The sequence below is a fragment of the Eulemur rufifrons genome, chromosome 24 (genome assembly GCF_041146395.1).
Source record: "Eulemur rufifrons isolate Redbay chromosome 24, OSU_ERuf_1, whole genome shotgun sequence".
Classification (NCBI taxonomy): Eukaryota; Metazoa; Chordata; class Mammalia; order Primates; family Lemuridae; genus Eulemur; species Eulemur rufifrons.
Window position 1 is genome coordinate 21,798,893 of NC_091006.1, and position 13,826 is coordinate 21,812,718.

Genomic DNA, 13,826 nt, shown 5'->3' on the forward strand with positions numbered 1-13,826 from the left:
TTTGATTATTTTTTGTTCCTTTAAGTATTTTTGAGCTTTGTTCTCAAATGCAGCGAAGTTACTCGGAAACAATTTTTTCATTTCAAAACTTGCTCTTCAGTTTGTTAGGTGGGTCCAGAACAGCTAATTTGGTCCCACAGTGAGGATTCTACTTGATATCCTGTATGTTCTGAAGTCTTTCCACTCTGACTGGTGGGAACCAAACTATTCCTGGCCCTGTGTGATCTCTGGGTGGTGTTTAACCTGACTTTTCTGGTAGTCTTTTTCCCTGGCGTCCAATAGTTCTCTGATGCACATGTGCTGATCAAAACTCAGCTGAAGATTTGTGGGGAACTCTTGGCAGGTGTCTAGAGTACCCTTTCTCTGCAGTGCTCTCCACTTATAATCTAGCAACCTTGACCTCTCAACTCTTGTCTTCTCAAATTGGGAAGACAACCAGGCTGTTTGGGTAGCTGCCACTTTCACTGCAGTCTGGAAACTCTCCAGGTAGTAAGTTGGGTTAATCATTTCTGTCCTCAAGGATCATTGTCCTGTACTGCCTGTCTGTAAACTCCATCATTTCAGGTTTCGTTTCTTGTTTTTTTTTTTTTTAAGTTATTTGAGATAGAAAAATAAATCTGGTCTGTGTTACTTCATTAACAGCCAGAAGCAAAAGTGAGTCCACAGTATTTCTTTTAATCACGTATTTGAAAACAGCATATGGTTGAAAGTCATACTTTTTTTTTCTTGGTGCCTGCTTTAAAAATCGCCCATATAGCTCAAATATTATTTGTAGACTTTAAAAATAAAAAATCACAGGTTGACCATTAATGGGGACTTTGCTATTCAAGTACTTGATATTGTAGAATGTACATATGTATCTGTGTATTTGGTATATGAGCATATTATGTATTTGATGTTAACATTTTAAAATTAATAAGCTTATCAAAAAATTAATTTTTTATAGACTGAAAGTAACCATGACACAGCGCTAACGCTTGCCTGTGCTGGGGGCCATGAGGAACTGGTACAAACACTGCTAGAGCGAGGAGCTAGTATTGAGCACCGTGACAAGAAAGGTAGTGCCTACTGTTTATTTTACTTTTTGGAATATTGGTGAAAATTTAAGTATTTAGAAATATTACTTCTTAGCCCTATTTTAATGCTTAAATATATTGGAAAACAGTATCGTTCGTTTGGTTAGCATGTAGTAAGAAGACCGTTGTTTTTCTTCAGGTTTCACTCCACTCATCTTGGCTGCTACGGCTGGTCATGTTGGTGTTGTGGAAATATTGCTGGACAATGGTGCAGACATTGAAGCTCAGTCTGAAAGAACTAAGGACACACCACTGTCCTTGGCTTGTTCTGGGGGAAGACAGGAGGTAACGTTTCCTCTTAGTATAATTATTTTCCTCTCTTTGTATCAGAACAGTGGTTTGATATTGAGATTTATAACAGTCACTAAAAGTATTATGTACTAGCAAAAAGACAAGTATCATTGTTAGCATAAGGTATCTTGCCAGAAAAATCACACATTGTTTAGGATTCTGCTCATCTAAAAGTCATATTGCCATAGGAATCCTCCTGTATTCTAAATCAAGTCTTTCTTTCAGTCTAAGTGTATTTAGGGTTAGAGAAAGACTAAGACATTCCAAATTTCTTATGTACAAGGCCTCTATTCACTCATCTTTTCCTGCCCTAGAGTACATGGCAAAAAAGTACTTATGCCCAGTCTCTGTAAGATTGGTAGGGAATTAAGAATATTCCATTTTTATTTAGTCTGAGAACTCCTCTTGCTTTTGATTTTCCCCACCATTTTTCAACTCTCTGGAGGAAAGGTTCTCAGATAAGACTATAAGATTATGTGACCTTTTGGTTTTTTAAGGAAATTAGAACAACTGATATAGATGAGGTGGGCCCCGAAAAATACAGCTTTACACTCAACTTGTGTGTTTTCTGGCATTCAATAATTAGCTGAATAATCTAATTTTTCAAATTCAATCCTGTGTGCAAGGGATATAAAGTTTAATAAGCCAGTTGGGCTGTCTCCATAGATTCACAACTTCTCAATCAGGGAGTTACTGAATCTTAGATTTAGAAAGCACTCTACATCATCCAGATCAATTTCCTACTCAGCTGAAAGTTTTCTTTTTCTTTACTTTCTTTTTCTTTTATAAAATTGTCCTATTCATCAAACCTAAAGTATGCCTTCCCCATGTTTCCCACTGTTCCTAGTTCTATTCTTTGCACAAGTGGAAGTTATATTGAACTCTAATCAGTTAAACCCACTAGGATTTTTTAAATAAGGTAGCAAATAAAAAATTTCAAGAGATCGAATCATTCTATACAAACAAATAGGAATTCTAATAATAAAATGGTACAAGTATAGGAAGACAGACGTTATCTTGTAGATGAAAAAAATTGGAGCCTAATAATAATATAGGCATGTATTTTTTTACAGTTTTTGCTTTGGCTATTTTTATAATTTTTGCCCCTTTATACTTGAAGTAGATACTAAGTTAGATGCACTTGCCACTGGAGATGTTCTAGACAAGAGACAAGAGACAACAAGGGACTTGTCCCTACTGTGTTATTACTTCTGATTGTGTGGTTTTTTTCTTCCATAATCCACAGTGGAGGTAATGGGTATGTTAAAAGTATTATAAACCAAATATTAAGTACGATAGTGAAAAACAAACTACTTAATTTGATAAATCATTTCTATTACCTCGGAAAAAATAAAGATCCCCATCAATCCCCCAAATTAAAATTTTCCCTTAATTGAAATTTTTATGTAGTTTGAAATAATACTTTATATAATAAGAAATTTTTCAATGTTGAATCAAGAAATCAACTGCATTCATTTACTTAATAATATTAAAGCCCGTAGGACACCATAATTTTTATGTGTTTTTAATAAAATATAACAAATGAGATTATAACAATCATATTGTACAAGGAATGATTTTGCCTAGAAACACTCTGTTGTTTTAATTTGGTGTCATAAGAAAAGGTAAGTATTTTGAAGTAATTAGTAAAACATTGGAAAGTCATTTTGCTATAAAATCACAATTTTTTTTTATATTGAATGTTTATTACCTTTTGGAAACAGACCACTCCTTTGAGAGATAACTGAGGTCAGTTATCTTTACATAATGGAGTTGAGAAAACTTGAGAAATTTCATTAGAATTTTCTGCTTTATTGTTTATAAGGTAAAATAGCCTAATGGCATTTTTTTTTCTTGTTTTTATAAACTTGTCATGTGATCCATCTAGGCTTACTAGTTCTGAAAGTAAAAAAGTGATGGACACAAAGTCATATCTAAAATTGGACATAGCTTTTTTTCAAACAAGTAAAGTTTTAGCTGATAAGTAAGATAAAGCACTGTTTATTAACATTTAGTATTTCCCAGTTAGTATTTTAGGATATATTATTAATAGTAAGAGCTATCTATGATCTTGAGCCAGTCTTTACTTCCCTATATCTTATTTGTAAAATGAAGATGAAAATACTAGTACCTATGGGGAAGGGTTGTTTATGCATTAAGTGGCACAGTGGACAAAGATGTCAGGGAACACAATTAGGACCCAGTGGTATATCACTATACACTAGAATAGCTAAAGTTAAAGACTGGAGATAATAAATGTTGCCAAGGATGTAGCACAACCAGTACTCATGTACTGTTGAAGGGAATGTAAATAATATAAACACTGTAGGAATAGATCTGGCTATTTCTTATAAATTTGTACACTCAGAAATTCTAATAGGTCGAACCTATACTACACCTATACTAAAGTATAATATTAATGATAGAATCTAGGTAGTGAATAATGTAATGTATTTTCAACTTTTTCATATATTTGAAAATCTCCATAATGTTGGGAAAACAAAGAATCTTTTATTCCAAGATTTAAAAAATGTTTAGTTACTAATTAAAAGTTTTAAGAATTTTTTTTTTTTTTTTTTTTTTTGGAAAGGGGGTCTCCCTCTGTTGCCCTGGGTAGGGTGCCGTGGCGTCAGCCTAGCTCACAGCAACTTCAAACTCCTGGGCTCAAGCAATCCTTCTGCCTCAGCCTCCCGAGTAGCTGGGACTACAGGCATGCGCCACCATGCCTGGCTAATTTTTTCTATATATTTTTAGTTGTCCATATAATTTCTTTCTATTTTTAGTAGAGATGGGGTCTCGCTCTTGCTCAGGCTGGTCTCTAACTCCTGAGCTCAAACGATCCGCCCACCTCGGCCTCCCAGAGTGCTAGGATTACAGGCATGAGCCACTGCGCCCGGCCTAAAAATGTTTTAAATACATTCACACATATAAGTGAAAAAATCTTGTCCCATATTCTATTTTACTACCGTGTGGTAAAATAACACAGAAATACTAATATCCAAAACAGTATATCATAACATTCGTAGTCCTTGTCTTTCATGAACATGTTACACCATTTCACTAGATTTCTAAATGGGTTTTATTTGAGAAGCTCTCTCCTTGTTAGCTTCTAAGACCCCCTGCTGTCATTTGAGGCTGGTTTTTTGCAGAGGATGAAAGATCTTTCCCCTTCTTTGTTATGATAAACCAGAAAAAAAGAGAAATCAGAAATAAACACCTTGAAAATTTATCTCACCATAAGAAGAAAGCATATGTTTTTCCTTTTTTCTTTCCAGGTGGTGGAGCTATTGTTAGCCCGAGGGGCAAATAAAGAGCACAGGAATGTTTCTGATTACACGCCTTTAAGCCTGGCTGCTTCTGGTGGCTATGTGAACATCATCAAAATATTACTAAATGCAGGAGCCGAGATTAATTCTAGGCAAGTTTTTTTTTCTCTCTATGAGGGCTTTAAGAGTGTAAGTAAAAGTGTTATGTTATTATAGTTATTCGTAGAACACCTCTTGCAATACCATATTTAGTAAATTCATTCATTATACATTTAGGATCCAGTGTGTTAGAGATTTTTGAGATTACTGTATTCCTTACTATTAAATGTAAACATATCATTCTTAGGCATTTTTATTAAGCAAGCAAATATGTGCTTTAAGATGGAAAGTCTATCCTAATAATAACTTCATAACTTAATCACCTTCTAGCTCAAATCATTATATTGAATGAAATACAGAAAATATTCCAATAAAGTAAAAGATTTTTAATGAAGTCTTCATAGTATCTCAAAGACTTAACTAGGGCTGAGAAGAATGGTTATTTTAAATAACCCTGCAAAATAAAGAATCTTACATTAGGATTCTATATCATTATCTAAGTTTTCTGGATCATTTAAAATGTATGTTTTTCCTTTTGTTCTCCTCATATCTGCACCCCAGAACTGGTAGCAAATTGGGCATTTCTCCTCTGATGTTAGCAGCTATGAATGGGCATACAGCTGCCGTTAAGCTCCTGTTAGACATGGGCTCTGACATAAATGCTCAAATAGAAACCAATCGGAACACTGCCCTTACCTTAGCCTGCTTCCAAGGAAGAACTGAAGTGGTTAGTCTTCTGCTTGATAGAAAAGCAAATGTTGAACACAGAGCTAAGGTAAGAAAAAGTCTGAGATTCACATGTCTTTATTGCTTTGATATTTAAGGTGCATAGTAGCAAGATGCTAATTATAATTTTGGTACTTTCTAGTAACATTTATCTTCTACCTACATATTCAGTCAGAAATCATTCTGTATAACTCACTTAAGCATTAACTCTTGAAAATACCTCAGCAATACATTTTTATAGGCAATAATGCCATTAGGGTTAGCCACTGAAAAAGATGTAGTATTTTGAAAGAGAAGGTAGGGGAACATTTATTGAGTGTCACTTATATGCCAAATGCTTGCATCTTATATAACTTTTTTTTAGAATACCATTGAGATCAGGTAGAACTATTTTCTTTAATAGATCAGACTAATTCAAAGAATCTAACAAGTGTCAGTGATGAAATTCAATTGTGCTTTTTAACAACTGTACCATATTGCTTCCTCAGATTGTTATTCTTTAACATTTTAGCTCTTTCCAGTCTCTTATGCGTTGTTTTTTTATTTTCCATTAAACCTAGACTGGCCTCACACCACTAATGGAAGCTGCCTCTGGTGGATATGCAGAGGTGGGCCGAGTTCTTCTGGACAAAGGTGCTGATGTTAATGCCCCTCCAGTTCCCTCCTCGAGAGATACAGCTTTAACCATAGCAGCAGATAAAGGGCATTATAAATTCTGTGAGCTTCTTATTGGCAGGTATGCTATTATTAAACTGTTCATATATGAACACAAGTGTTACTAGTGATTACCATTCTCTCTGGGGAATTGTACTACTAAAAAGTTAAATGTGGGCCAAGTGCAGTGGCTCACGCCTGTGATAACAGCACTTTGGGAGGCCAAGGTGGAGGATTGTTTGAGCCCAGGAGTTTGAGACTAGCCTGGAAAACATAACAAAACCCCATCTCTACAAAAAAATGACAAAAAAAAAAAAAAAGGCATGGTGGTGTGTGCTTATAGTCCCAGCTACTTGGGAGACTGCAGGAGGATCACCTGAGCCCTGGACTTTGAGATTACAGTGAACAGTTACAGCGGGTTATGATTGGTCCACTGCCGGGGTGACAGAGGGAGACTCAGTCTCTTTAAAAAACAAAAACAAACAAATCAAACATGGTTACTTCTCCTTGTACAAGTCTTTTTTCCCCAAACCTGCTTATTGTTTTCCAACCATCCATAGCTATGCTATATTGTCCGATTTGTTTCAATGCACCCTAAAAATAGTTTTCTTCCTTTATTATGTGCATACACTTTTAAAGTCCTACAACAATAGCTATTTGAACATCTAGCTGTTGTCATCTGTACTCACATCTCTTATACAATTTGAGCTTTACAAAGAGTATTAGTCCAAGTCCTAAAAGTCTGGCAGCAATCTAAGACTTCATTGTTGATTTTCTTGTTCTTTTCAGTAATTAAGGCTTTTGGGTGATAGTTATGCAACTGTTCAAGGTATCAGACAGGATACAGGATAGTTTCTACTTTGTTACTTAGAAGTTATCTACCAGTCTTCCAAAGATATTTGTCTACTTAACTGGATTTCCTATAGTCTTAAAGACCCTTCTATGGTATCCTAAACAGTAGTATTTGGTAGTAACTGCAATTAACTGTTATTCACCCTGAATCTTCTCATATACCATGATGCCCATTGAATGCTAAACCTGCATGTTATTCTTAGATTCATCTTTTTCTGAAGCTACGTACTTCAAATACAGATTGAACCTCTCTAATCCAAAAAGCTCCAAAATCCCAAACGGTGTGAGCACTGACATGACGCTCAAAGGAAAAGCTTACTGGAGCATTTCAGATTTTGGATTTCGGATTAGGGATGCTGAACCTGTACACCAATATAAATAATCTGAAACAAATATGATTGCCTCATAGGATACTGTTTGTATAGTATAATTCTGAGTGGAAGACATTTTAGTCCTCAAATATTAAAAACAATTTTTTTCTTTACAGAATATTTATACATGATAATAGTTGATTTTTGTTACCTATATTATTTCATTTTATTTAAGACAGTGCTGACTATCATTCATTTTTAGGGGTGCTCATATTGATGTACGTAACAAGAAGGGGAACACTCCATTGTGGCTAGCAGCAAATGGTGGACACCTCGATGTGGTTCAGTTACTGGTGCAAGCAGGTGCAGATGTTGATGCAGCAGATAACCGCAAGATAACTCCTCTTATGGCAGCATTTAGAAAGGTATAAGTCTTTCATCCTCATTTTTGTGGATGTTTTTCACTTACATTAGGAAGTATGTGGTTTCATGATCACTGAAGACTCACTTTGTGATTTAGCAGCTATGATGAAAGCAGTAATATAACATACAAGTAATTAGTCTGGCAACACTGAAAGGTAGATAGATACAGGTATTGCAGAGAAGCCATTATTATTAACCATATTGGACATCAGAGTTAAGTAAACTTCAAAACCTGTTCTAGGCCGGGTGTGGTGGCTCACGCCTATAATCCTAGCACTCTGGGAGGCCGAGGCGGGATGATTGCTCAAGGTCAGTAGTTTGAGACCAGCTTGAGCAAGAGCAAGACCCCGTTTCTACTAAAAATAGAAATTAGATGGACAGCTAAAAATAGAAAAAATTAGCCAGGCATGGTGGCATACGCCTGTAGTCCCAGCTGCTTGGGAGGCTGAGGCAGGAGGATCACTTGAGCCCAGGAGTTTGAAGTTGCTGTGAGCTAGGCTGACGCCACGGCACTCTAGCTCAGGAAACAGAGTGAGACTCTGTCTCAAAAAAAAAAAAAAAGAGCTGTTCTACATAGTATTTTCAAAATCTAGTTACAGTCTTAATCTTTCACAAAGTATAAGTCCAATTAAGCATAACTAATTGGAAATACTTATTAGTTATTCTCAACATTTGTTGGTAGATGAGTATTTTTTATATTAGCACATAACTTAAACTGCTTTATTTTAATAATTGATTTTAAATACTAGGAATGAAGGAAGTCAATAATGAAAACCTAGCTACCAGTATTTTAAACTACTGAAAATCAAGTATACTACATTGAGAAGTAGAAATATAAATTTTGTGAAAGCAAAAGAAACTTTCTTTCTGTACATAGCACAGTGCTGTAAGTAATTTGATGGTTTGGTTGATAATACTTCATTGATTTCTTAAACGCAATTTTAGTTTGTTACTGGTAAAATCAGGTTACTGTTTGAGGGATTATAATTTTGAGTTCTATCATTTGGAAATATGTAAGTAAAATCCACTATAAATTCTAAACTGTTGAAAAATTTTAATATATAAATTGCAATACATTATCTCTTCCTTTTTCTTTTATTAGTCCCTCTGACTCCTGTTCTGTATTGTACCTCTTCCCTAGATATTGAGTATATTTTTGTTTCTCAGCAATCAAACTTATTCTTTCTCACTGGCTATCTACTTCTTCTCTAAGCAAGCTAGGCTGTCATTATCAAGTTGACCTTTCTAACCACTCCACTATATTAGTGTCCTCATTGAGAACCTTTTTGTTTCTCCCATGTCTCTGAAATCATTTGAATAGTTTGGTATTCAAAGCCACCATAATTTAGTGCTTTTAGATCTCATCTCCCATTCTAAATCAGTCCCCGATGTGAAGAGTTATTTTCTTCTTGCTTAGTCTTTCCCTTGTTCCTATCTCTCACATCACCTTTGTTCTCATCTCATAGAATGCCCTTGTCTTTCCTCATTTTTCCAAAGTTACTCAGTCTTCAGATATAATTTGACTCTTTGTCTACACAAATTCTTTTCCTCTTATATGAACACACATTGAGATCTCTTATCTCCCAGAGGTTGTACAAGTTCTACATTCCTTTATTGTCTTTATCATTGATTTTGACAAATATGTATTTTTATGTATTATTACTCTAATTGTTAGTTATTACTCTAATATTTAACATGCATGTATCTTATCTTTCCAGATAGACTTTTATACTTACCTTTTATGCTTCTTTGTATTCATTCCACTATTTTTTTAGAATCTATCACGTATAGCTATGATTTACTGGATTATATAGGGTGCAGCAGCCACGTTTTTTTAAGTAATGTACTTTAATCAGGGAAGAAAGATCCATACTCAAAGACAAGTAACTCTGACTTCTCCCATGTAAATAGTTCAAAGACTGTAAAGTGTTGGAGAGATCATTAGAAAATGATGTGAGTGGTTTTTGAACTGTTCATTAAAGGATAAGCTATTCTTTTTAAGGAAAGTTTAAAAAGATGCAGTCAAAAAAGAAGAGATAGAGAACATAATACTAAAATTTAACAGCTGTTTATCCAGACTGACTAACTAATAGATGTGGTGTCATAGAGCAGTAGTGTTACTGGAGAAAGTGGGAGCAACTCTTGAATGCTAGTCTAAAGATTTTGAACTTTACTTAGATACTGTACTATGTTATGATAAATAATATAATCAATCATAGCTCATTCTTCATGAACGTATATTTTCTTTTTTCTCGCTACCTGGGACAGTGCTATGTGTTTGTTTTTTATCTCAATGAAAGAACAAAATCGCTATTTCTATGCTTTTAATGCTTAGAATTGAAAGTGGACACTCATGTCTAGGCAGTTGGCAAGAAAAAAGATGACGGTTTTTTTTACCCCTTCAGACTCCTTTTCTTTGTACTGATTTTTGAATTACTGTTTTTTTATTCAGAGCTGTTTAGAATTTTAGGTCACATTATTCTGTACTTTTTTGTACAGAATGAACAAGATGATGCAAAGAATGAACAGTGTAGATTTAACTCATTAAAACCAAAGCCTGTCTCTTTTACTGCAAATACGCAATTAAGTTTTTACTTTGTGGCACTAATGGTGATTACTGTTATAGTTCAGACAGACTGTATAGATATATTGAATCCTGAAGGACCTGTTTTCAATCTGACATTGATATCTATTTTTTAGGGTCATGTGAAGGTGGTGCGCTACTTAGTCAAAGAAGTCAATCAGTTTCCATCAGATTCTGAATGTATGAGATACATAGCAACCATCACTGATAAGGTAATATATGTCGAAATTCATCCCACTATATGAGCAGAGAATTCCATTTGGTTAATATATTTCCCATGACAAGAGAAATTCTTAGTTTGAGCAATAAAATGTGACATATAGCAGGTTTCATTTATTTGGTAGTTAGGAATGAAATATATATGCCATTTAAGAGACTTTTCTAGATTACCTAATGATTACCCTCATTATATACCTAATGAATCAGTAAAACATTCTGTGATAGAATTACTTTATCTTTTAAAGTAATAATACATGAGTTAATTATGTGAACACTAAATATTTCAAAGCAAAATTATTTTTATTCATTAGTATTATCATCTGTATATGTATATTTAATCAGACTGGTATCTATTTTGAAAGAGAAATGAGTACAATAGATTTTTATTTCCCAGAAAAAATGAACACAGTACTTTTAATTATGAGCAAGAAGTCTTAGACATGATATCCAAGTTAGAAAACTAACTTTTCAGTTTTGACTAAGTTTAAGAGTGAATTGGTTGGGAATTTTTCAGGAAAAGTAGGGAAGGTAAAAATAAATCCTATTAGAAATCTAATTGAGATCTTCCCTTGGTGACATTTTGATTTAGAGTTTATACTAATACTTAAATAAAGTCTTAACACATGTCTCTGAAAATCCAAAGAGGTTAGGAAATCTAAAAATATCTTCCTGTTATGTTTTCACAGTTATTATTACATGATAATCAGCTGCTTTTCCGAATAGGATTTTTTTTTTTTTTTTCTTTAGAGTCTGGCTCTGTCACCCAGGTTGGAGTGCAGTGGCCCAATCATAGCTCACTGTAACCTTGAATTCCTGGGCTCAAGCAATCTTCCTGCCTCAGCCTCCTGATCAGCTGGGACTATAGATGTGCACCACCATGCTCATAAACCCCATAGGTTTTATTTAAAATAGCTAGATCCCTGTGCCTGGCTCTAGATTTCTCTATGACAATTAACATTCCTATATACCTTCGTTTTTTAGGGGGGAAGGGAAGAGAGTAAAAATTTTAAATATTATTGTAATATTTTTAATAATATTAAAAATAAGATTGGGCATGGTGGTGTGTGCTAGTCCTAGCTACTCTGTAGTCCAAGTTACTTGGGAGGGTGAGGTAGGAGGATCACTCGAGCCCAGGAGTTTGATGTTACTGTGTGCTGTGATCATACCTGTGAATAGCTACTGCACTCTAGCCTGGGCAACGTAGCAAAAAGTTATCTCTAAAAGAAATTAAAATGAAAAAACTAAAATAAAAAATAAGGAAATATTCCTTTGCTGTCCTGAAGTGTATTTTGAGAATGAAATCACTGTGAAAAAAGAAACTGTGTCCTTTTTTAATGATTCTTGTATGTGAAGTTGTAGCAATAAAGTGTAAATATTTAAGAATAGTTCTTGCCAAATAAGTACTTTAGAAGATTTTAAATCCGTTTTCTTTGTTGACATTTACCATAACCAGTTGACATAAATTATTATAGTTCTATTTGCTATGGGATCTTTTTATATTCAAATTATAAGATAGATAACTATAGTTTCCCAAAATGCCAGTCTAATGAATATTAGTTTAAAGAACAACAGAAATGCTTCTTTGCTTGTGTATATTTTAAAATATACCATTTAAATTGTGCTTTTATTTGTATCTTTTTTTGGCCTCTTTTCCCCTGCCATTGATCTTTATTGCTTATGTTTAAGTACCTTAAAGATCTTCATGTCTTTAGGAATCTATCTCTCTAAATGTGAATTGTTCTTTGAGCCTGGAAACATCTTAATTTTTCATTATAGGAAATGCTGAAGAAGTGTCATCTTTGTATGGAGTCAATAGTACAAGCCAAAGATAGACAGGCTGCTGAAGCAAACAAAAATGCCAGCATTTTGTTAGAGGAGTTAGACTTGGAAAAGGTAATGATAATCTTTACTTATAAAAACCACTCTTTTTTTTTCATCCTGTTTTTTTTCTTCCTTTAATTTGTAATTCACTATTTTTTGTTTTTGTTTTTGCTTTAAATTACGTACATGGTTTTCTCTACACATTTGGCTCAAAAAGTAGAGAGAATTTTTAAATATCATTAAATCTCTTTGTAATTGTATTAAACAAAATTTTATTATAGGAATTACATTGATCTGGAAGTCAGTAAACTTAGCTTCTAATTCTGGATTTTAGTTTAATCTCAACTAATGATCTCTTAATCCTCAACCACATCTATGGTTCTTTGATCCCAGACTTTGTAATTTATTCCCAACAGATTTATCAGAAGTACCAAAGCATAGCCAGCTATTGAACTACAACCACTTGGAATTTCTAATGAGTACAGTTTTTCAAATGGGTGACTTCTTTTGTACTTTTCTTTTTCAGGCAGACTACAGCATCACCCCCATCTATTTCCATGGGGAGTAAAACAATCCAAAACAGCATATAGTTTGGAAAGTCCCGAATTCTTATTCATAAATTAGATGTAAATTGATTCTCCTGTATGCACTGTATACTTTTATAAACAGGTTTTTTTTTTTTTTTTTTTTTTTTTGAGACAGAGTCTCTGTTGCCCGGGCTAGAGTGCTGTGGCATCAGCCTAGCTCACAGGAACCTCAAACTCCTGGGCTCAAGCGATCCTCCTGCCTCAGCCTCCCAAGTAGCTGAGACCACAGGCATGCGCCACCATGCCCAGCTAATTTTTCTCTATATATTTTTAGCTGTCCACATAATTTCTATTTTTAGTAGTGACGGGGTCTCACTCTTGCTCAGGCTGGTTTCGAACTCCTGAGCGCAAACGATCCACCCACCTCAGCCTCTCAAAGTGCTAGGATTACAGGCATGAGCCACCACGCCTGGCCTATAGACAGTTTTGATTGAGGGTGGTACCTATGTAAAATTCTACATTATAGAGGAGCCTCTTCTTTCCTGAACTCCAGCTCATATTTCTGTTTGAAAGATTATCAGATTGGGTTCTTAAAGTTTGGTTCTCTATTTTTTAATGATGATTTACGTCTGGATAAATGCACTTTTTTTGGCCTTTTGAGATATATTACATTCTGGCTCCACAATTTTTGATTTAGGAGCATTGGAGTTGATCTTGAGAATTGGTCTTGCCTGGTCTGAGTTGAGATTCTACATGGGAACTTATTGCTTATATAAAAATGCTTTGATCAGCATTTCTAATTTGAAAAATTAGGTTTATAAAAACTGCTGCTGAAAGCTGAGTGTGATTGTGTATACCTGTAGTCTCAGATACTTGGGAGGCTGAGCCCAGGAGTTCAAGTATAACCTGGGCAACATAGCAAGACCTCATCTCTAAAAAAGCAAAAAAATAAAAACTGTAGTCGAGGACACTGGCTA

The 13,826-nt window shown here is 34.5% G+C and overlaps 1 protein-coding gene across 4 annotated transcripts in view; it reads left to right on the forward strand.

The window, feature by feature from the left end:
* Positions 1-13,826, forward strand: part of ANKRD17 (ankyrin repeat domain 17) — a 149,521-nt gene that overhangs the window by 106,802 nt on the left and 28,893 nt on the right. For all 4 annotated transcript variants that reach the window (XM_069458213.1, XM_069458215.1, XM_069458214.1 and 1 more), the window contains 8 exons: positions 947-1,058; positions 1,216-1,361; positions 4,643-4,785; positions 5,294-5,507; positions 6,019-6,194; positions 7,538-7,700; positions 10,399-10,494; positions 12,278-12,394. In XM_069458213.1, coding sequence (XP_069314314.1) covers positions 947-1,058; positions 1,216-1,361; positions 4,643-4,785; positions 5,294-5,507; positions 6,019-6,194; positions 7,538-7,700; positions 10,399-10,494; positions 12,278-12,394 — 1,167 coding nt within the window. The remainder of the gene's footprint in view (positions 1-946; positions 1,059-1,215; positions 1,362-4,642; positions 4,786-5,293; positions 5,508-6,018; positions 6,195-7,537; positions 7,701-10,398; positions 10,495-12,277; positions 12,395-13,826) is intronic.